We start from the raw sequence: 24,385 nt of genomic DNA on the forward strand, positions 1-24,385 counted from the left end.
GTGTTTCAAAACATTTTGTTCAGTTTGGCCAAGTAAAAATTCATTATAAGCAGAGGCGGTATCTGGAGCAGATTTATTGAATGGAGTATCATATAAGCCCTGAAAACATAACATAACAGTGACTTATATCTTGACAAGTATCAACTTGCAAGCCAGTTAAGTTTAGTTAGTACGTTTTTAGAGCTTGTTTGCCTGGTTACCATCCGAGAGTTTTGAGTGCTCTTCCTAAATTCTAGTTTTTACTTTGATTAATGAAATGTTTTTTTCTAGCATTCGTCACCGGCACTCTCAGTCAGGAAAACCTCCAAACAACTTAACATGATTGACTTTTGCATATTATTGATGCAACCTAATCTGAGTATGTCATAGTCAATTTCTCAGTTCCTTTTTTTTCAGTTGCCAGTTTTAGTATTCTCTCTCCCCAGTCCTGAGAGCTGGCTGTTCATTAGAGCCACGCCGTTGGTCAGTGGAAGAAGAAAGTTAATGTTTTACCTCTCGCTGCATGCCATCTGTGTTAAGACTGCGTATAAAAGCCTCGTATGATGATCTCATCTCAACTAAATCTGCTTCCTAGTTCCACCATTTCAAATTTTTCAAATGTCTGGGCTCTGAAGTAAACCAGAATCATTGTCTTTGTAATTGGAAACACACAGCCCAACTAATAAAGTTTTAGGGTTATCACTTTGGTGTGTGTGTGTGTGTGTGTCTGCGTGCGTGCAGAAGCTTTCAGGTGTGTCTGCCCCCAGACGTTACAGCCCCGTTGACGAGTGACGTGAGTGGTTCCAAGCTCTGTATGCTCAGTGGAACCGCTGGGTCACTGGGCCAGGGCTCAGGCAAACTTTCCACCTCAGTGAGGATGACATTTGAATGAGCCTGCTGTGTGTACAGTTTTGACTGTGATCAGACGCAGTCAGGCCAGGCTCATGCACATTTACAGTCAGGAATTTATTCAAAACAGTACCAGTCTGACCCAGGAGCAATGTCCTGCCAATTCAGTTATGCATGTTGAGGTACCAGTAGCTATTAGTTAATGGTTTTGACATTTTTGCTGGGTTAAGGAGCACTGGGGCCCTGGAACGGCACAAATAAAAATAGAACACAAAGGAGCCTATTGAAATGAGATCTCCTTATTTTTGCACATCAGCAAAACAGTTATCATCTCTCTGGTGCTGTATGTGTATTTCACGACCATTTGTCACAGAGATGTAATAAGTCAAAAGATTTGCCTACTGTGATATTTATTTTGGCTTTACTGAACTTGGATGACTTCAGATGTGTCAAAGTGCCTCAGTGCTTTTTGGCTTTTCAGAAGAGGCAAGTAAAAACATAGACTCCATAAAAGATCTGTTTTTTCTTTCTTTCTTTCTTTCTTTTTTTTTTTTAATTGGGGACTCAAGAGACTTTCTCCTTTCTCTCTGCCTGTATTTTATGTTACTGCAGTGTAACATGACATTGCTGTTTTTTCCTAGTGTACTGCAGTTTTTCTGTTTGTAGACCTTCTCTCTTTGCTGGGTTTAGAGTAATCCTGATCTTGTGTTTGGTTAAAAAAAAAAAAGAAGCCTTTGTACCTTTGAGAAATGTCACGTTTTTGTCACATAAAGAAGTGCTCAATGAAACCTTCTTTCAGAGAGTCACTGAGAGGGTAGTTGGTTTCTGTCTGTTGCTGCCTTTTGTCCTACTCTTCTTTCTCCCAGAAAGGAAGGTTTCTGAGATTACACTGAGTTCCATACAGGACTCCTGTGTCCAACCAAGAGGGCAGGTAACCTGATACGAGTCCAGGTAAGCCTGCCCATCCTGGGCTACCATTCACAGTTTACACTGTGAAGCTAGCTCTTACAGAACATATGAACAACTGTAATTGTGTAAGGACTAGGCAGCACCCACTTGGTGATTTTTTTTTTTTTTTTTTTTTAATTTTCCAATTGAAGGGTCCTCTCTTGTTCTGTTGTGTGAAGATTATAACACAACAGAACAGAATAATCTGAGATTGATATCTTGCCTCAAGGCAAGATTTCAGAAGTATTATATTCTGCTTAAAGAAGCTAGTCAACCATGAACACCTATTGCTTCAGCAAGATGGTTACTTTAAAGCTATCTGTATGTTACCGTCATTCTGTATTTATCTTGGATATGGATCAGTCTTCTTTCTGGTGTTGATGGAACAAAGTCTTTTTATGTGCCCTGCCCAGTTATTAGGGCTGTTCATAGACAGGATTGGACATGACCCTGTGCTTTGAGCTCAACAACAATGGCAGAACATTACAACTGAGTAATTATTGTGTGTTCTATTCTCCGAATAAATGCGTTCGTGAGTATTTTGGCATTAATCATCTCACTTTCAACTATAGCCTACTTTATGTCAGCAGGCTATACAGTTCATGGCTAATGTAAGTTTAACATGTAGGTGCCATCCAGCTCTGTATATCTTGCCTTGCCAGACCGTTTTACTTTTTGTAGCTACAGTTACACTTGCTGTGCAGATTTGGTGATGCCATGCAGTAGTTTAAATAACTGAGATGGCTATGTCCGATAGTCTTGGTGCTGCTTCCAAATGCTGCGGTAAACTAGCATTCAAGCTAAGTGTAATTTGCTTTACCAGATGGGCTGATTCTGCCGTGTTAAAGAGTTCCAATTAGTTATGTGCCGGCTGTACATAACGTCTAGAGGATACATTAAACAATGACATTTAATCACCTCCTTTTACAACACAAAGCCCCTTATGAGATTTCCAGAGACATCCAATTAAACCCCACTGAGTGAAACCAATAAAACAAGGACTGACGGCTGTCCCAGCTGCTGTCACCTTACAAATGGCACAATTTCTGACAAAATGATTTATTGGGCTCAGTGTTACAAAAAGCAGGCCTCATGGTGAGAACAGTAGTTTATAATGAGGGAACTGCACTGTGTTTCTAATGAGGTAAATGTATAGGCATTTTGGAGGAGGTAAAACACTGTCACGGAGGAGTACTGTCTTCAGCCGCGCTCACAAAGCAAGTATTAGGTTATTTGGACTTGTTGGACTTGTGGCATTCCTCAGTTCAGATTGTGTCTAGTGTAGAGTATAGTGTGATACTTTTCTCTGTTTAAGGTTTTTTCAGTGTTGTAGTCAAATGATTGTGTACTTCTTTTACGCCATCTTATTTCAGTTCCACAAAGCAACCAACGGAAACTTTATTGTCTTGTCCATGTTGAGATAATGCCTTAGATTGGGCACAGTCCTCAGAACTATAAAATCTGAAGATTACTTCCAGCGCATATCACTGGAGCTGGGCCCAGATCTCTTGGCCGTCTGTGAAGCCTTGGTGCTGTCACTATGGGACAGAGGAGGCATTAAAGATCAGTGGTGAAACAGACCATCTTCATACCACTAAAGTCCTCTCATCATGGCAAAGGCCCTTGGATGACTCTCTGGTCCCCACAACAGAAGGCCGTATAAACACTATCTCTGTCTGTGTTCTCATATTCTCTCACCCCTCACCACACCAAATTCTCAACATCCAGTCACCCCGGTCTGCCTCTGTTTCCCTCTTTCTTTTGAGCTCCGCTGTGTAATTGAGATTTATGCCATAAACCGTATAAACCATATGGTGACCTCCCACCAGCTAAGTGGGAACATCTTATACACTTCCACCAGGAGAGTGAGGTCATTGCCTTGGAATAACTGCATGCCATAATAAAGGGCTGGGGGTCGAAGAAAAGAAAAGCTCTAAAGAGCCTCCCTGCACTCCAGCGTAGATGAAAGTGGTTTGTTTAACATGAATATGCAGAAGCATGATGTGCAGCGGGGGAAATCTTGGCGCTTTTTTGTGCCTGGCTACATGTGTCGGCTGTTTTAAGCTTCACTCAGCTGTGTAAAGCGAGAGTGAGGCAAAACAGACTGAACTGCCAGGCATCCCGATGCAAGCCATGAAATGTCAGTTTGTGTGCCTCTTGTAGACGCAGGTAATCTGAAAAAAATATTCAGGTAATCTTTAAACAAGGTGGGTTATCCATTGTACTCTATCACTCTAACAGTTTGCTCGGAAGAAGGTTGAATTTCAGTTTCTCTAGCCCTGCTTTTTTTCTTTTCTCTTTCCATGATTTAACTGTCTAATGATGCAAATGAGCTATAATGAGGCAGAAACTCATGAGTGTAATGACTTGTGTTTGCGAGCTATTACTACATTCTCGTAGTGATGAGGTAGGTTTTGTACTACAACTGAACTCTCACCTCCTCTTTCCAGACTTCAGAGCTAGATGAACCATAACCAGATAATTGCAAGGGACTTAGTGGCCACCCATGCTACACCTGGGGTGTCATGAAACTGGTCACCTGGAGACCTTGTGTCTGTTTGTAATTTAGGAGAAATGGGAGGATATTCCCTAAACATGAAAATCAATTCTGGCATATTTCCGCCTCCTCTCAAGATTTGCCCTTTTTGTGTGTTCTGCTTTTCTTGAATGTAATTTTCTGCAAAAAGCACTAATTTAGCTGCTTAATTAAAGCAATTTGAATACAATGGTTTTTTTTCATTACATAACATTTTACTCATTTGATCTAATTTATGGGCAAATACATTCCAGATGCATTTTAGTCTTGTTGGTTGATTAATCTCCCTATTCATAATGTGGAAATATTTTTTAGACCTTCGTGGCAATGTGACTTGGAATAATGCTTTTGTTCACTAAACCATTAAGAGGTACAATTACACAACTATGTGGCACAGTAGTTGATGAAAACCGGAATAGTTTGGCCTTGTCTTAACTGAAACTCTGAATATTTTGGATGACCTGACTGGACTGCTAATGGGCAGCCAGGGTGAGGCTTTTTGTTCTCCTGCCTCTCCCATTGGCTCCCCTGAGAAAGGTGATGATCTCATGGAAGAGGAATGCCCTCCACTGGTTAGGGCCCCCACGTGCCCCTGACACAGACGGCTGTCGCTGAAGATATTACTCTAAGCTCTGGCATTAAGATGCGCTGAGACAGAGGGCAGACTTCAGACCTTTATTGGTGTTTCCGCCAAAGTCCGTGTCCTGGAGTCATCAGGAGCTCCATGTAATGATTAGCTACCACAGACATACCTGCATCACTGACATGAAAGCAAGCGCAATGATGTCAGTGTTGCGTTGCTGAAAGAGAAGTGCAGAGAAAATGGAAAAATATGGAGGAATGTTTGCATTGTTTACACTGTGTAGTGAGATCCTCTTTTCATGCTACCTACTTTCACATTCGCAGTTAGATATATGACAGATCGAAACTTGCATCCTAGGCCCCGCACTGTGAATACATGAAAAGTCACGACAACCTGTTAGAGATACATTTTGTGCGTTGACTAACTTGTTTGATTCCATTGTAGTCAAAAGAAGAGATGATAGCACCATCTAATCATGTTGGGTGTAGCATAGGCCCTTTCCAGCTGTACATACCTGATACCATGAGAATATGACTACAAAATAGGACTAAGACATTTCAGTTACTTGAAAATGTCTTGCTGTATGCAGCTTTAAAGCATGCCAACAAAAGTCGAATATTGTCTAATGTGAGAAATACGGTATCTTGAACTTAGAAATGCTGTGTTCTCCAAAGTCATGGAAGATAATCATTTCATGCATCTACAGATAATAAGACAACACATGGTCTCTTCCAGCTGTTGAGTTATGATGTCAGCTATGAGGTAATGTGTGAAACCGCAGGAAATAAGCAGTATCATATGGATTGATAATGGTCTGTTCTTATTTCAAATTAAGGGCTGAAGTCACGTCATAGAGTCTACAGAGGGGGTTTGCAGGTGTCAATGAAAAATGAGGTGTGAAACACAAGCCAGAGCCAAAATGCTGTGGACAATAAGCTTTGTAGGTTTTTTTTCCCCTCTCCATTAGAATCCAGTGTCCAACAAAAGGAGCTGTCCTCTTTATTTATGAATGTGCCTTAAGTGTGGTCAGACGCAGATTCCTATCTGTTGCTAATGTCTCCACAGTCTCTTGGTCACAACACAAAAGCCCCGAACTATCCCAAAACAAGACGACATACTTGTCTATACTTCGACCCTGTCTCCTGCTGAGAGCAATTGGAGTGTCTGAGTTTTATGAGCTCAGAGATGGGTTTTTGGGTACACAGATTCAACAGCACATGTTCGACTAATGACGCGTCAGACAGTTATAATTTATCTCCACATCTAAGATCCTGCGCCAGTAAAATTTTTCTTTTGCTACAGGTATTGTTTAGAGATCCCTGTATTTGTTTGGCTTTCAGTAATTACTACTTGGCATGTATTTTACCTCTGTCGTCTGAGAGAGCCGGAAAAAAATATCGTGTTATGTGACTCATCCATATCGGAAAAAAAAACAAAGGAACATGTCATGACCTTTGTTTTTGTTATACGAAAACACACTATTCCAAGTGCTTATAATGTCTTGTAAATAATCACTAATGAATTGCAGCCAACCTTTTTATGTACACAAGTGCCAGGCCGGTGTAAATATAAAATTGCACTTTAAATAATTCTAGCACGTTATTTGTCTCCCTTTGTTTTATGCTTGGCAAAGGATTGCATTGCATCCTGTTTACAACCCACAGGTGCATCCAGGACCGCACTGGCTGGGACATCAGCCACACACTACAGATTGGTTTATGAAGACTTAGGAATGTCAGCATTTCCCAAAATATATCTGATGTCTTAATGGTTTTTATAAGCCCCTACTTCCTTTGAATTGTAGTATAAAACTAGATGCATCAGATGTATGTGATGTCAGCATGTCAGATGCCATGTACTCTATTACGTGACTCTGCAGACTGTGAGGACTACATAGACTACAGAGCATGTACCCAAAATCGTGGTTGGTTTTACAGTTACATTGCAATACTTCTAGTGAGATCTGGTGTGATAGTAAGGCTCAGTGTAATCTTGGTTTTGGGTTATTTTTCCATACAAACACAAATTTCTCACATTTTTGGATTAGGCACATTTTTTTAGAATTACTTTTTGACTCCACCCCTCCACAGAAGTCTCAGCTTTGGAGCTTTAAGGGTAATGTCTGATGAAGTATCCGGTATCTCGTTATTACATTTTACATAGATTTTCTTGGATTTTAAGGTACTCTGTCTACTGGTCAAATACTTCTTCCATCAGCTCTTTTTGATAACCATTATCCACAGCTGACTTAAGATATCTGTAGAAATGTTTGGGTAAGACCGTTGGAATGGCAGTGTGGGAGTATCTATGGATTATTCTGTAATCCCCTCCTACCCTGCTCCCCTCACAGACTCATTCTTGTAAAATCGAGAGAGAGAGAGAGAGACTTAATCACTCCTGAGATGAAAAACAAAAGCATGTTGCACATGGTTGGAGCACTTCTCCCTAGGTGCTGTCCAGACTTGTAAATCAGACCTTTATAACCCTACTTTTTAGTGAAAACACTCAACATGACCGTTGGTCCAATATCAACTTACGCAAAAAGCATTTTTAAAAGAAAGGTATTTATTTATTTAGTCAAAATAATCTTTCTCAAAGTTGTTTTGATTTGCTTATAAAAAATGTTTGTGGAAATATTTGTATTGACACCGCCGCAGACCATATCGTCAGTATTCTTTATCATGCATACTCTTTGTTGGTATTGCCCACTGGTGACTGTGGACAGTGTGGAAATTGATATATCGTTGCTGGGTCATCAAGAGCATTGATCACGTCTAAACTAAAGACTGAGGGAGTGGTTTGACTCTAAAAGAAGAACAGGTGTTTCTACCTCTCCAATGGAAGAAAGCATTTCTGCCATTGGGCTTCTCATGTCTACACTACGTTTTCCCCTGAGAATGTGATGGGAATGCCCTGTGGCAGAGGCTTGGTAGGTTAGGTTTTCACCCCGTTCAGTGGGAATGGCCCCTCTTATATTGTCTTTAATGTCTGCTACACTGGCACTCATGCTCACAACATCAACAGGCATAATTTTCTCTGCAGGTTAAGGATGACATCATTGGTCTTACGACATTGTATAGAGCACAGATGATTTTAGTTTTTAACGGATATGCTTAACCGGCTGCTCTACTCTCGTTAGAATTTTTTTGGTCATTATTTGAACGTGACATGACATTTGAATTACGTGGCATTTACGAAAAAGTCTTCACTGGATTCTTGTTAACGGCAGCTACCTTGTAAAGGACGCCGAGTCCCTGCAGTGTGGCCTCTTGGTGATAAGAGAGTCATTGTCTGGGAACTGGTCCTTCCCTCCCCCTTCAAGTATCATTGTTGTTGAGTTTGCTTTGTCACCATGGCAACAAAAACAAATAAGCAATGGACTTGAAATTCCCCCTTAATTGTTTATCTTTCTCAGACTATAAGACTGCAAAACCTAGAACCGTAGGAGCCACTGTCTGAGCTGGTGTTGCAGGTTTTTGGTATCATTTGAACTTTTTTCAGTGGAATTGCTGGCATTTTTGGACAGTTTCAGCGATACTGACTGGCGTCCCCTGATGTTTAGCGTGCATCTGTCGGATGGTTTTGTGTCTTGTGTCTTGCCTTTATCTGAAGTGTCATAATTGAGATGTACTTTTGCTTCTGGTTTCTGCTTGGGTTTCTCTTCTCAAAGCCATTGTTCCAACAGTGGGGGAGGGGGGGGCAGCCTATGTTGCGAGGTGGAGTTCCACTGCATTTGACAGTCTCAGAATACAGTCGACCCACTGAAATACATTTCCAGATGGATTTTGTGCTCCTTAACCCATTGGCAAGAGATGGCCTGGCTTAGCAGACCGTCTCTATTAGGACACATTCTGTTAAAAAAGAAGAATTTATTTGACTTTTGGCAGTGTGAACGTCGTTCAGCTAGTCGTCTAAGCCATAACATCTATTTCTCATACTTTTTTTTTTTCCTTGTTTCTGTGCCCTTAAAAAAACTTTTGGAAGTAGCTGAAGTATGTTGCATGGCTATGAGATTAACTCCTTTCCACCTTGAGCAAAAACAATGTTTTCCTGTCTCTTTCATGGTTTGAGGAACTTGTCATAGCATTTCACACTTTGCTGATTTTAGACATTGTGTAGATCATTTCTCCACCATATAAACATGAATAGAGTAATCCTTTCACTCAAATCTTGCGTTTTCATCTGTTGCTTTTTCACTTTATCAGATAGTAGAGTCATTGCATAACCAGTGGTTCTTGTTCTCTTGAGTCTAGATTGGATGAAATGATGCAATCAGTCATACTGGTGACTCCCCTCTACTTTAATCAAAATTCCCTGATTTGCTTCATGTTATTTCCAAGACTCCCCGACCTCATTCGAATCACTTCAATTTTGTGTTCTTTGTTCTTCACTACTTTTTCATCAGTGATGTTAAAGAACCACAGCCATATACCATCCTGGACTGTTATGTGTTTGCATGTTTTCTTTTGTCCTACATAGTTGCCATGAAAATCCACTCATGTGATATGATTTAGGTTTGATTATAGTGAAGCTCATAACCTCTTGAGTTAATCATTCAAGAACCTTAGACACTAACCCTTGCTCACACTTTTCAAACTTCAACAATTTCAAGACAAAGTTTCCCTTTTCCCACGAGAGGTTTATGTCATGAATTTACACCGCGGATGTTAGATGTTTAGTTATATGTATTCCTGTGTAATATTTACTAACTTAAAGGCTTATGTAGAAGGGAAGAGTCCTGCATTATCCAGTTCTTGAGAAATAATCAAAGCAATAGAAAGGGATTTATTTGGCCTTGTGACAGAGCACATGCATCTCTACCCTTTTCCAACAGCGCCAATACAATAAACCTTTCACTGCTTATCAGTACCATGGCAGCTACTTTCCTTGAATTAGAGAACAGATTTCCTTAGTCTCTATAGTATTCTCTACTGGCGTATTTTGATTTGTTTTTAACTTTGAGTAGGACTCAGCAACAAGAGTGACGTTATAATTTAGTGGGCCTAGACATATTCTGCTAGAGCTGCCAGCGCATAGCTGCAATTAATTGAGGTTGATATGCGCCCTGTACAATGAATGAGTCTTGCCTTTCACGGAACAGGCTGCAGCTGGTCAGATAATAATCTTCAAACCGTAAGGCAAATGCTTTCACAATCCTTTGTTGATGTACGCCTGTTTCCAAGGAGATATCAATAATAAAACCAACAAATACACAACAAACCTGGTCAGAAGCACTAACAAGCTTCATAATCCTTGTAATGTGTTACCTTGCTGTTCATTGCTACTTAGAAACTGTCTCAAGGGGGCCATGCTAAAAAGGAATTTGTGAGGAATTCTCCTTCCAGCTCAATCCAACCTCCCCTAAGACCTGTCTGGTAGAAGCCGGAACGGGAGCAAGTGTGTGTAGGGCATTTTAGTGGACCCTACATGCAGCTGTTCTGGCAGTTCAAGATGTTGCTGTCAAAGAGGTCTGTAGAGGAGGAGACATCTTCACCTCCTGTCTATTTGTTTCAGTTATCCACTCAGTCACCTCATCCTTCCACTGTTATGTTGCAGGTTTCTTAACCTGTTCCTCCTCGATGCGAGTCAATATAGGAGCCAGAACCGTAGCCGGAGTCTCGTTATCCCTCTTGCTTTTACTCAGAGTGTGAAAGTCAGTGCCATCGTGGTTCAAAGATTTAAGTTAGGGTTTACGATTTTGTTTGTGTTTCATATTTCAAAATAAATCAAAGTGTTTGGACATTATTTTGGATATCTAGCACTGTTTGTAAGACCTCTGTAAGGCTTTATCATCCAGTTGCTTCATTATTCATTGTTAGACAACTGGAATTTTATCTTCGAGGTAGAGTTGTCACGGTCACACTAAGTCCAACTGGGAGGAATGCAACTTGGCAGTGTTTTAATGTCATTCTGGGCGTAATGCTTTAAGTGCATAAAGTGTTTTTATTTGTTTGTTTGTTTGTCTGTTTGTTTGTTTGTTTTTTGCATAAAATGTTTGGAATAAATTTGTTCATGTACCATGGCTTACACACTATATATTTCCTAGCCATGTTCATTGTGAGACGTGCCTGTAGTCGCTGCACAGTCGCGTCATGGGGCTTTCTGAAGCTTCCTTTCCCTCCCTCCCTGTCCCTCCGTGGCTCACTGGCCTTCCTCAGCTGACCCCACAGAACAATAAGCTGCCATGGCAACAGCCTCATTACTCACTGTGCTTTTGTATGGGTGACCCTCCATGCGTCACTTCTGGAGTGGAAATGATCCACTGTGTCCCTCCCACCCCAGACACTGTTCATGCACTCACACTCACTTACACTCAGTTACATTTCTGCTTTGATGACCAAAGTAGACAAATCATGAACGTTTTCTAAATCCCTAAGCAGGTCCCCCAATGTTTTATGTGGGAAAGCTGTCCAGAGTTTATTTTGTCAAATGTTTCAGCTGAGGTTTGAGCCCTACCTAGTAAACGTCCAGTAGAGTGGGCGGCACTCCAGAGGCACTTTAGCTTGGAGTGAGCATGTTCCAAAGTGCTGCTAATCTGAGAAGTACTGCTTAAACATTTCCTAGATCTGTTGCCTGCACTGGGGTTTCTTGAATAAGGATTATGCAGGGAGGAGGAGAGTTATGTGGTTGCAGTAAATTTTTAGGCGTGCTTGAAAGCTTTTTAGAACTGTGAAATTCTCCACAGAACGTTTTAGGTTTTAAACCTAGATTCGGAAACTTAGCCGAACATATGCGCACCATAAATATAGTTGTACAGTCTCCCCCCTTTCCACCCACGTTTCAGATCAGTGAGATATTCCCAAACCAAAGTCAGCTACATAAAATGATCACAAAAATGTACTTAGTACACTGTCGTAAATGTGTTGTCGACAGAACATGAGAACGAAACTGTCATATAACCACCCAATTCAAACAATTCAGAATACATCAGGTTAAATATTCTACTATCGCATAACACAGTGTATAAGAGTGATATTTGCTTATTCTTTTGTGGAAACAGCACCAAGGTGACGCTTTTGCATATTCATGTATTTAGGCTAAATCACAAGAGCAGGTGTCATAGCTAGTGCCGGTCCGCTGGTTCCAAAGCTTGAACAGTCAACACAGTGAGCACTGTTATACTGAGTTTACTCCTCACGGAGAGAGTATCTCGTAACGCTGGGCCCTGATGGATATTCCATTAAGGAGCCTCATATGAGACATACCGTGCCAGGGCTCCAGCTCTAATGAATTATACTTGGCTGTGTCCAGCACCCAAGGTATACGCTCATCCCGTTTTGGCATTGTCCAGCCTGCCGACTGCCGCCCTTTCATGGCCTGCCAAAGATTTCCTGCCTGGCGTATTATGCTCATGGAAGCGATAGTCCAAACTGACACAGCCATGTGGACGTGGCGTGCTACGTAAATCAAGATCAGTGGGGGTTTACTGGCTCATCCCTGCACTAGAATATGTAGGATCTTTTCAGATACCGTATTGGGTTATATATAAACGTTTTTACTGTTTGTGTGATTTTTTGTTTCAGAAAGAAATTATCAAAAGTTTGTAAGTTCACTTTATGCTGTAGAGGACAACCTTGTCCTTTATTTAGTTGTTGCATTCTGCTTGAATAGTTTCAGTGTTGTGTCATTATGAGTATCTGAACAATATTACATCAAGACTGCTGTATAGTGGGAACCTGACACCTTTATTATGACCTTGTCAATTAAAGCTTCCTATTTGAGTGTACGAGACACCAGTCGTCCTTTAACTTCCCATTATTCTGTTGACTTCACATTCTCTTCCGCCCACTATACAGCCTCACCATCAGGGCTCCTGTCCAGGTCCGACTGAACTCCACAGCAGGGTCACTGCTCCTCTGTTGGGTTTAAGGTCAGCAAGTGCATTGTATCACGCTTGTTCAGAGGAGGTTTGAGACTGAGTTTCAGTACAAGCAATGTACAAATACTCTGACCTGCAGTTAGTGAACCAAACGTGTGTGTGTCATTAAGTGTGGTAGATACTGAATGCAGTGTTTTGTTGTGTTAGACAGACAGACATTTATAATTTAAGGAACAGCAGGGACACTGTGGAGAGCACGTTCTTTCAACAGCCTCTGTTTTTTTGGGAATGCTCCATTTGACATTGATGTCTTTAGAATGTTAAGAATCACTAACAGCTGTAATATTTCCTGAAACCATTCATTTTCCTTCAAACAGGAATCCGAAGAAGGTCTAGAAACCATTCATGACAAATTTGTTCGCTCTGCTTTCAAGGTTTTCCATGATTTGTTTCCAAATCTCATTTAAATGTTTCTCCTAGTGCTTGTATTGTAATTTCGCCTCTTGAAGGAGATGTTTTGTCTGGCCTAATCCCCTCAGTGGGTTTTTTTTTGTGTGTGTGTGTGTATGTGTGTGTGTGTGTGTGTATGTGTGTGTGAAGAAATCTGGTTAAGCATGAATTTCTTAGCATTAGTTTGTAATGATTGCGGGTCAGGATGTTTCCTCGCACTGATAAAGTACTTGGTACTGTCTGGAACTTCTCGAGAGGTCACATCAGCTGGTATCTTGTTCAGAACTTCAGATAAAACTTTTCTCATGCTGAAACTACAAGACAGGTCAGATCAGTGTGTGTGCAGCTCATTTCAGATGCTCATTTCAGAACTTATAGTGTCCTACCTTGTAGTCAGTTGTTTAAAACTGATCGCTGAGTAATCTGACTCTCTCTCTCTCTCTCTCTCTCTCTCTCTCTCTCTCTCTCTGCCTGCTCTGAACAGACAGTAAAGCCATAGTTGATGGGAACCTGAAGCTCATCCTGGGCCTGGTCTGGACCCTGATCCTGCATTATTCCATCTCTATGCCAGTCTGGGAGGATGAGGACGATGACGAGGCCAAGAAGCAGACACCCAAGCAGAGGCTGTTGGGCTGGATCCAGAACAAAGTGCCAGACTTACCCATCACCAACTTCAGTGAGGACTGGAGGGATGGCAAAGCTCTTGGTGCCTTGGTAGACAGCTGTGCCCCAGGTAGGTATATTGTAACTGTTACTTTTAAAAGTTATCTATGCACTTGTCCTTATGATATTTTTAGGCAGGATTGGCAGACGTTTAATTCCAGTGACTAACTGTGTGTGGGTGGGTGTTTTCATTTTTAAGGTTTGTGTCCTGACTGGGAGACCTGGGACACAGTGAAGCCAGTGGACAATGCCACTGAGGCCATGCAGCTGGCTGATGATTGGCTGGGTATTCCACAGGTGAGCACAGTCCAACTTAATTCCACGTTTAATACCACTCAAACCATCTGAAATGTGCAAATGCCTGCGCTCATATAAGCCATTTGTATGATTTGGTGTGGTCTTTCTTTTGGCCCAGATGTGAAGTGTTCTAAACTTTGATAAGAAAGCTGACAATTATGTAACACTTTATTGAAGTTCACGTGTATTTTTAATTTTCATGTGCTGCACAGTATTTGTGTAGCACAGAGTAGAAAAATTCTTTTAGAATTACCTATTTGCTAAAGGGGGGTTTGTTTGCCAAACGGGAGGTAGTCACATTTTTAAAGAGTCAGTCTATCACTGATAAACACACCCGTTTCACAGTTCTGCAAACAGGAAAGAATTCAGTTTTAATGAGATGCCCTTCTAAAGGCAAACCTCCACGCTGGAGTTAGTATCACCATGGTGTTTATCATCTTATTATTGTGCAGGTACATACTAGAATCTTATTACAGAAAATAGATATAGTGACTCGTGTCACATAATTGTGCCTTTGGTTTCCTTCAGTATGTGTTGCAACACCTGTCAATGGCCTTAGGGATTGTGAATATGAGCTAATATCTAAGCACAAAGGGCAGAAACCCATTACAGCTGATACATCAGTGTATCACTTATAACATTGAGGTCACTTACATGTTCTCTTCTATTCGTACAACCCTAGGTTATTGCTCCAGAGGAGATCATCGATCCCAGTGCTGATGAGCAGTCTGTCATGACATACTTGTCCCAGTTCCCCAAGGCTAAACTGAAGCCTGGAGCCCCACTAAAGCCCAAGCTCAACCCTAAGAAAGTCCGTGCCTATGGCCCAGGTAAAGTAATATGAGACTTAATTTATCTCCAGTTCAAGTGCCCAAAACCAGGCTCTAGTTTCCATTCATTATTTCTCTCATTTGCCAGTATGGTGGTAGGCATTGACTTGAATTTTCATAATCGAAGCTACTTTGCTGCTCATTGCCAAAGTTGAGCAGTATAATTTTTCAAAATCCTTGTGCCAAGTTGTTTGCAAGAGTTCTGTGCAAAGTTATGCACCTACATGTATCGGTGATAAAGACAGAATGGCTGACAGAGGCTGTTCAGTCCGATAAAATGAATAGGGAACAAATCTGGTCACAGAATGTAAAAGAACAGGTTTATCATATATGAAGATCAGTGGTGTCCTATAGTTATACCACTGTGGTGTTAGCATTTGCTGAAAATGATAAGGGGACATTCCTGAAGCTGGCTTCTTTGCAAGTGAAAGCAGTTTGTCCTAAATAGTATTGTCTTGTTCATTGTTCCTGGTTAAACAAAGAGAAAAAATGAGAACAGATACGCTTTGCCACTCCGCTAGCAGCGGCGCACAGTAACTTCATTCACAATATCACTCAGGGCAATTTAAGTAATAAAAGATCGTCTGATAGAGTTCAGAGCATCAGAATTCTTCAGATCTTGTCATTATTTCAAATTGCATCATATTTTTGGTGAACTTTGTGATTTAACAAAGCGTCTCCGTGCTCTGACTGTTAACATCAGATTCTAACAGTATCATGTATTACCAGTGACAGAGGAACTGCAGGGAGCGCGTTTACTTCTGACCGCGGCTGAACGTCTCAGTGTTTTTCCTTTCAGTTTTATACTCGTGCATGTCAACCGTCAACCGTCAACCCTGAATTACTGCCGTGTAAATATGCTGAGGCTCTGTTAGGTTTTGTATGAGGTTGATACATGGTCTATGAATGTGCCCCTTACCTGCTGTAAATTTCAGTCAGGCTGTAAAAGCGGTAGCTAATGAGTTCAGATGTTGTCATCCCTCACAGGTTTGTTTGATTCATGGACCGGAGGGTCCATGGGGACCTGCTGAATGGTTCCATGACAAATGTGCAGAATTCAGTGAGAGCTGCTCAGTTTATTCAGAAATAATAAATCTGTATTTTTAACAGACCCCCTGTCCAATGAATGTTGTAAATTAGTTTAATTCACAGTAGCAGTAGCCTATTATTCACCTTTATGTTACTTTTTCCTTAAGTAAGTTCCATATTAGATCACAGAGTATTACTGTTTTAGCATTGGCAAGAGAACCTTTGTGTGCTGGTCCTTCTGGTGTAACATTAACAAACTCCACTTTAAGGTTCACATAAATGAGTGGGATAGGTATGGCTGGGGGGGCGGAGTGTATGTCACCGGGTTTTTCTGTACATGGACAATACACATTTTTCTTAGTCTTACAACTGTAAACTATCAACCACAGTCATTTGTTTAAAGCTCCGACTCTCAAAACTTTAATTCTCAAACTTGTGCTTTATGTTTTCATATTACATAACCTATAACTGATGGGCAACTTGCGCTGACATCAACAGTCTCTGACTGTTTTCCAGCCCACCACACTACCCTATTATAATGATAAGTGAATGGATCCATTTTGACATGTTTAAGTAGTGGCTAAATGAAATCCAAATGCAAATCCTGCCAAGATAAGCACCACAATCTATTGGCAGGTGATTTGTGTAAGATTAATATAAAAATTCCTCAAACACATGCAACACCAGGGAGCCCGCCCCCCATGGCTCACATGATGATAGAGGCTGACCACAATCAGGATTTCCTGAAGATATTTTAATGACCTGTGTTGGAGATTAAGTGTGGAAATGGAAATGGATGTAGCATGTGCTTTTTACCAGATGGGTTCTTTTAAAGTCTTTTTATAACTCTCTCTTTCTCTCTTGTTCTCTCTCTCTCTCTCTCTCTGTCTTACTCTAACATATACCATATATTAGGATATGTTTTATAACACATAACATCTAACATGTATTCTCACCTTATCTCTTGAAAGTGAATCTGAAGTTCAGATGTTCAGCTCAAATGCTAATACAAAGCCTAAAAAAATTTGTGGCATCTTTGTGGTAACCTTGGAATTGCCTTCTTTGTGTTATACAATACAAGGAAATCCTTTCTCATTAGCCACAACAATGAACATGTTCCACATCTAATCCATAAAGTGCAATCTCTCATGGACCGTTAAAGGTACTGAGTAATAAGTTCAGCATTTTCCAACATTACTTGAAGAAGCTGTAATGGCTTTTTTGTCTGGTACCGTGTGCCGTAAGCCGTATTTCTCACGCTTGAATCCTGAGGTAGGGCTGTTGCCTGTTTGGTCAATGAGTGTGTTTCATGTAAATATCAAATACCCTCATGCTGATGACAGCTGATTTGCTGTAGTCTGTTCCCTCATATTGATGTGTTGTGTTTCCTTGCTTGTGTTAATAGGCATCGAGCCAGTTGGAAACAGGGTTATGCGTCCAGCCATCTTCACCGTCGACACCTTCAGTGCAGGCCAGGGTCAGGTGACCGTGTACGTGGAGGACCCTGAAGGCAACAGACAAGAGGTGAAAATAGTTCCTGCGCCACTCTAAGACTCTGAATGGTTCTCCCACATCGCTGTCCTACACTCACAGCCTTGCCATTGGCTCTGACCTCACTTACTGTTGACATGTTTGCGTTAATGCAGTGAATACCTTGTTTTTCTCCCATTTCAGATAAAGCCAGTGCTTAACGAAGGCAAAAAGACTTACTCTGTGACTTACACTCCTCAAGTCATGGGACCACACAAGGTAGAGTCCTTAAATCAAGTGAAGAGAGTTTTATTAGCATGGACCATGAAACATGAAGTGTATTACAAAGAAAACTTTCCTAGGTGTTATGGTGTTTCTGTACTTCAGCTACCATTTACTTTCTTTCTTATAAAAACATATGCAGTCACACACAGTACCAGTCAAAAGTTTGGACACACTTTTGACTGGTACTGTACATAGCCTCTCATTTTAGGTGTGTGAAACATCTCTGTTATAATAATGTAATTGTAATTCTCTGGATTTTCTCTTTAACATGACTGCTTCCAGTCTTGAGAATATCACTCTGTAATTGCTGTCATGACATCATTACATAAATAGTTGGGATATAAGTGATGCTGAATTATGATTGGATGGTTTTCAGAGATGGTTATTGTGTATATCCCAATAGGTGACAGTGCTGTTTGCTGGCCAGGAAATTCCTAAGAGCCCATTTGAAGTGGACGTGGATAAGGCTCAGGGAGACCCTACCAAGGTCACAGCCAAGGGGCCTGGCCTGGAGCCTCTGGGCAACATCGCTAACAAGCCCACTTATTTCGACATATACACTGCAGGTTTGCCAATAACAGCACTTATTTCGACATATATGCTGCGGTCAAGAGTTAGAAGTTCTGTGAAGTGCATTGGAGACAGTCTCACATCCTACACTAATTAAGCCCATGTGTTTCACAGAGATAATGATCTGAACTCATTTTAGCATGACGTTTGTGTGAGGGAGGTATTCTTGCAGAGGGCCCTACAAGCTTTTTGGATTGAACACATTGGAAACAGAGACACCGGAGAGACAGAGACATCCTCAGTCGTGATTTACGAGTTTCCTCTTTTTAAACAGGCGCTGGCGTGGGTGAGGTCAGTGCGGTGATCAAGGATCCGCAGGGCAATAAGAACACTGTGGAGGCTGCCCTGGAGGACAAAGGAGATAATGTTTTCCGCTGCACCTACAAACCCATGCAGGCTGGCCCTCATATTATCACCATCACCTTTGGAGGCATTGCCATACCCAAGAGCCCCTTCACCGTCAACGTTGGCCCAGGTACTCCACCCAACAATCTCCACCTGACCCCCAGAAACAAATGTGTTTCATTCTCTCTGTGGTTTGATATAGAAAGTAGTTTGTGGTGGAGGCCTTTATATTAAGTGACTATTTCAAGGTTTCCTCTTAATGTGTTTTCTCTCGCAAAAGGTCCTCAAGCAGGTCATCTGTTTGCATGAATTTGTCAGAAAGCACCTTAAATGACCAGTGCAGTTCTTGCATTTTACTGTTTTGTAAGCTAACCCAATCAGATTCAACAATTATGTCAGATCAGTATGCACTGGCTGGGTGATTTTTATGCTAGGGCACTTTTACTCGCCTCTCGTAATGCATTTATAATGCAAATTATAACGCACTCTCATCAGCCAATCTTCCTCCGACATAAAACTCGTAAAGCCCAAGAGACCTTTGTGAGGACAGACTGTTGACTCCTACGTTCAGTAAAATGCTCTCCCGTGCCTGTGTCGACAAACAGAGCGAGAGTAATTATGCTTTACCTCTGTGGAGCTCTGCTAACATTTTCCAGTCATAATAAAAGAACAGTAAAAGTAGGTGCAGTCAGCCAGCCCTTCTCCACGTTGCTGTGTGTGTGGCTTTGAGGTTATGCGCCAGGTACCTTAAAAGCTTCCCTGTAGAGGTGTTACAAGGTTACGCATCCTTTTCACACCTTTCTTTTTTAACACGTACATGAGCGCACGTTATACCAATTGTTATGGTGTTTGTCAGACATTTTTACAATCAGTGCTCAACCACAATGCTTACTTGAGTTCCCCAGGATTTCAGCTTGCCTAGAGCTGAATAACAGGATGATGAGGCCAGTGGTATAGAACAGGACATGAGGATATGCAAACCCACAATATTTTTTATGTCAATAGTGCCCAAAGTGATCCTAAACTATGCAAAATTTTAACACGTTTTGTTATGGCAGTTGACTGGAATTTTCATGTTTATACATGACATAGTGACATAAATAGGAAAAATTCTGTTGTACTTAGTTTCCAGTGGAACATTTGGGGCATCTGACGACCGTTGCAATAGCTGTTGTTCACATAGCCAAGGATAGTTGGACTGTGAGTGCGTATTGTGTGACAAAAGCCATCCTATTACGGGGCCCAGCTGTTTGGGCCAGTGGACGTGAGTGTTGGCTAACCATTTCAGCGGCTTGTAAAACACCAAATTCCTTCTCTCTGAGACAACTTTTCCGAACCAGGTAGCAAATGATTCTGTTTTAAAAGAAACAGCTTGGTGTAATTGGTTTTCCTAAATAAAAAAGCAAAAGGTTATCATGAGTGATTAACATTTTTTTTTGTCAGCGTGTTTAAATATACCTGTTCAAAACGGAACAGAGGAGACATTGTTAAAGTATGATGTGGAATAGGTGACCCCCCCCCCCCCCCAACTTTTCATTGTCAAATCCCATGATCTGGATCATTGACTTTTTACAAACTCAGTCAGCTTTGCCAATTGCTCTTTTCTGCCGATTTCCATTTTTATTGAATGTTTTCTCAAAGAACAAAGTTGAATCAAGGTCTCTACTCACAAATGCTCAGTTTGACTGAGTGACATGTATATGAGTCTGCTTAGACACATGAGCAGACACTTCTGCATTTTGCCAGGATTTACTGTCATACTGTATGTGATCTCGCCTCCGAAACCTCTTAAATAACTGTCAGACAGGCTACAAGAGCGAGTAGATTATGAAAATAGACAAGTCCCCGTGCTGCTTTTACCCTTTAATAGAAGAAGCATAGTTGAGGCTTGGTAGAGAAGTAGCTTTAGTGTCCCCACAGGATAATTTAATCAACCCCCCAAAGTGCACTCTGACTTTTTTAAAGTGAATGTGGCAGGCTTGACCAAGCATACTACAGGAGCTGCCTGACGGAGACAGCAGCCGTGTTACTGTAAAAGTAAAAATGCCTGTGGAAGTGTAAGCAGAGTTCCTGTGACTCCCTTTTTTTTTTTTATTTCTGAAATCTACAGATGGGTACAATCAAACCTTGTCTTGTGTTCTGGATATACTCAATTTTTGCCCACATCAGCTGCAGATCAGTATCAAGCTCAAATTGTATCTTGATTTAGATCAAATTGTTTTTATTCCTTTTGATCGTTCATGCGCCCATTCACTCAGATGTAATTCAATCTGTATTCGAGGCTTTTAGGGTTGGAGTTAAATGGTGTCATGGCATATATTTTTATCTCCGTGTGTTTGGTTGCTTGTGGGTTGTGCCAGCCCAGGCAGTTTGAGGCTGAATGGAACTCTGTCTTCTGAATGGCTGCCGGCAGTCACACATTACTGTGTCATTCTCCGAGCTCAATGTTGCCATGGCATTTTATTCATGACCCAATTAGAGGGCAGAAATTACATCAAGAGGATAGAGCTCTTATTATCTTAGGTCATTTCCACCCTGACGACGACTAATATCTCTGTCAGTTCCTTTCAGGACCACGGTTCTTCTCAGCCATTGTATTCTGTTGTGTTGTATGTCAGTGTTGCACAGTATAGATACTATGTGATAATAATGAAGGGATCTCTGAGAGGGTATGACTGAACAGAGTGTATAGGGTTCGTCTGTGCTGAGCTGTGTGTTCTCGTGTTTCAGCATCGGTGCCCAGCGCTTGTCGTGCCACGGGGCGAGGGTTGCAACCCAGAGGCGTGAGAGTGCGGCAGGTGGCTGACTTCAAAGTGGACACTCGAAACGCAGGAAGCGGAGATTTGAAGGTCACAGTCAAGGGACCTAGTAAGGATATCCAAACTTCTAACCCTTATTAAAGGCTCTCTGTCTTTTTATTTTGGACTTCTCTGTGCTCCTCTCTCTTCCCTTTCTTCATACATTATTTCCATTGCTTCATCCGTCCTGTCCTTACACCACTCATTGGCAAAACCTTGAAACCTTAACGTCTCCGTTTCCCTTCTTATAAAGCAGCATAAAACTTCCAGATGCTGACTATCTAGACAGTTCTTCATGCTACTCGCACTGTTTTTACTGGAACTGGGGATCTAACCCTGCCAGAACTGTAGGTTCACCGAATGCGTAGGGGGAAAGCACAGACTGAAAGGGCTCCGTTAAACATGGGGTTTCCCCCGGCACTGCCAGACCTGGTGCCCAGATGGCACTGCCTAGCACCTGAATCAGCATTGCCACGGACAGATCATCTGAGTCTGATTAATGAGCAAGGCAGATTATGACATCACCTGACTGTGTTTGGGTTTATTTATATAAATTTGTAAAAACTAAGGTTTCTAGGACGATGTGTGTATTATATCCTCATGTCTGCTATTCATCTGTCTCTCTCTCTCTCTCTCTCTCTCTCTCTCTCTCTCTCTCTCTCTCTTTCTGTCTCTCCTTCTTTCCGTCTGTCTCTTTATCTGTCAGCTTAAATCCAGAAAATTTAGACAAAAACATTTTTGAGAATGTCACTGGCATTAAGCCACCATAACACACAAATCATGTCATTAAAAAGAGCTCATGATTTCCATGTGCCTCCATCCTTTTTCTAACAGACGGCCAGGATGAGCTGGTGAAACAGAGGGAGTCCACAGATGGGGTTTTTGCTTATGAGTATTTCCCAAGCACACCTGGCCGCTACACCGTGACCATAACCTGGGGGGGTCAGCACATTCCCAAGAGGTGAGCATTCACTGACCATATCCACAACCTCGCTGTGTAAACCAGTGCGTCAGCCCCTTACAAATCTCTAAAAAACTGTTTTAATTATGCTTGTTACTGCCAGGCACCATTTTGGAGTAACACAAATTTACAAAGCCGATCTGTGGAAACTCTTCCCATCCTAAGTCTTGTATGAGCTCTAGATATGTCTTATTTGTCAGTTCCCATAATTGGACTTTAGAGTCTTCACCTTGCCATGAGTGTGAATTGGACCATGGCTGTTGTGGTGTTAAGGCATACTCGAATGCACAAAGTAAGCAGGGATTGTGGTAAACGTGTGCCTTGGCAATTGTGTCAGAATAGACCATAGCCAAATTGGAACATTCCCCAAAGTCTATTTTACAAAACAGCCATTAGTGTGAATATCCATAAATAACACAGCACAAATTTACTTTCTTCATTTTCTGCATGCCATGCCATGCTGCTTATAAAATAGCAGAATTGTTTGTAGTTCTGCATTGACTGAACCATGAAATATTGCATATCTGTGTTACAATGGTAGATTGGATAAGGTAGGGAGAGAAGAAGAGGGCAAAGCCATTACCTCACTCTCTCTCTGGGCTGAGGAAGTGTCTGGAGCCACGGTGTCACAGGGGAGCCCTGCAGACAGGCACTGCATGTGTTAGCACCACACAAAACACTTAATGTCTTTGTCCGTTTCCCATGGACATTGCTACTAATCCTGATAAATGTGGACTGTTGAGGGCGAAAGCGTAATTTAACAAGCGGGGAATGGAAACGGTTGTGCTCTGTTTTCGGTTTATTTGTTATGTTTTAGGAAAATAGAGCCCTGTACGGGGGGAGGAAATGGAGTCATTTTACGGTTTACGGAAATCTGCCCACGTTTTGCTGTACAGTATTTATGCTCTAAGTCATTAAAAATGAGCCTACATATAGCAGCCAGTGGTGTGAAGATAGGTATCACATCATTTACCATGCATTCAGGCATGAATAGGCTTTCCATATCTTCATCAAAATAACTGACTTTATAACTGTCAGGATCACCAGGCTTAAGAGAGAACGAAGCATACATCTGTATGTGTGTGCGCGAGTGCACGTCCATGTGTGCGTGTGTATATATAGCGTGAGTAGTGGCCTGAAACGGTCTCCTAGTATTTTACACAGAAATCTTGTGGTTCTGTTACCACATTGATAGGGTGTCTGGTGACCTCATGCACAGCCGGGTCCCCCCCCAGCGTCAGAGGACTTAAACTGCTACTCCACAGGTTTATGCAGAAATACCTCAGAGGGAGCAGGGCTGGTGTTAGCACAATCACCTCCCTGTTCAGCCAAAGCTCCAGACATCAGGGCATTCCAGCCAAGGCCTTTATTCTGTGGCATGTTCTCACTGGTGTGAAGCCTGCGTCACAACTCCCCTGAGTCAGATAGGAGCCAGTCTCAGCTGAGCGAGAATCTGTTAATATACTTTTTTCCACGGCTTTGCAGAATGTCATGAATAGTACGAGTGGTATCAAATCTCTGAACAGAGGACTTCACGCTCATAAGTTTACCTCACATTAACAGTTGTTGGGTGTAATAAAACAATTCAATATTGAAACACTTGAAAATGTTTAATGGCTAATAATAAGTTTAGCATGAATATTTTCATCCAAAGAGACCGTGAAAGAGCTAAGCTTTGGTAATTGTTGTGTGTCATAGGTTTGTAAAGATGTATGAAATTGGTCTTTTCTGTCTTTGTGGTAGTCCTTTCGAAGTCCAAGTGGGGCCAGAGGCTGGACCACAGAAAATCCGAGCTTGGGGTCCAGGTCTACATGGTGGCATTGTGGGAAAGTCCGCAGACTTTGTGGCTGAATCTATAGGCACAGACGTAGGAGTCCTTGGTAGGTTTCCAAAAATCTCTGTATCACCTGTGCTCTTATCATGTATTGAAAGCAGTTGTGTTTTTCTTATCACCCTCAAACCAAAACTCTTAT

The 24,385-nt window shown here is 41.6% G+C and overlaps 1 protein-coding gene across 3 annotated transcripts in view; it reads left to right on the forward strand.

Moving 5' to 3' along the window:
* The window catches only part of flnba (filamin B a), a 58,908-nt gene that overhangs the window by 8,229 nt on the left and 26,294 nt on the right, over nt 1–24,385 (forward strand). For 2 of the 3 annotated variants that reach the window (XM_030777239.1, XM_030777238.1), the window contains exons 2-11: nt 13,649–13,897; nt 14,027–14,124; nt 14,807–14,954; nt 17,389–17,516; nt 17,664–17,732; nt 18,142–18,304; nt 18,583–18,783; nt 21,384–21,521; nt 22,286–22,412; nt 24,156–24,292. In XM_030777239.1, the coding sequence (XP_030633099.1) occupies nt 13,649–13,897; nt 14,027–14,124; nt 14,807–14,954; nt 17,389–17,516; nt 17,664–17,732; nt 18,142–18,304; nt 18,583–18,783; nt 21,384–21,521; nt 22,286–22,412; nt 24,156–24,292 (1,458 nt within the window). Of the gene's footprint in view, nt 1–13,648; nt 13,898–14,026; nt 14,125–14,806; nt 14,955–17,388; nt 17,517–17,657; nt 17,733–18,141; nt 18,305–18,582; nt 18,784–21,383; nt 21,522–22,285; nt 22,413–24,155; nt 24,293–24,385 lie in introns of all 3 variants that reach the window. The other variant, XM_030777237.1, reaches the window with a different exon arrangement.

Source organism: Chanos chanos, chromosome 6 (assembly GCF_902362185.1).
Source record: "Chanos chanos chromosome 6, fChaCha1.1, whole genome shotgun sequence".
NCBI lineage: Eukaryota > Metazoa > Chordata > Actinopteri > Gonorynchiformes > Chanidae > Chanos > Chanos chanos.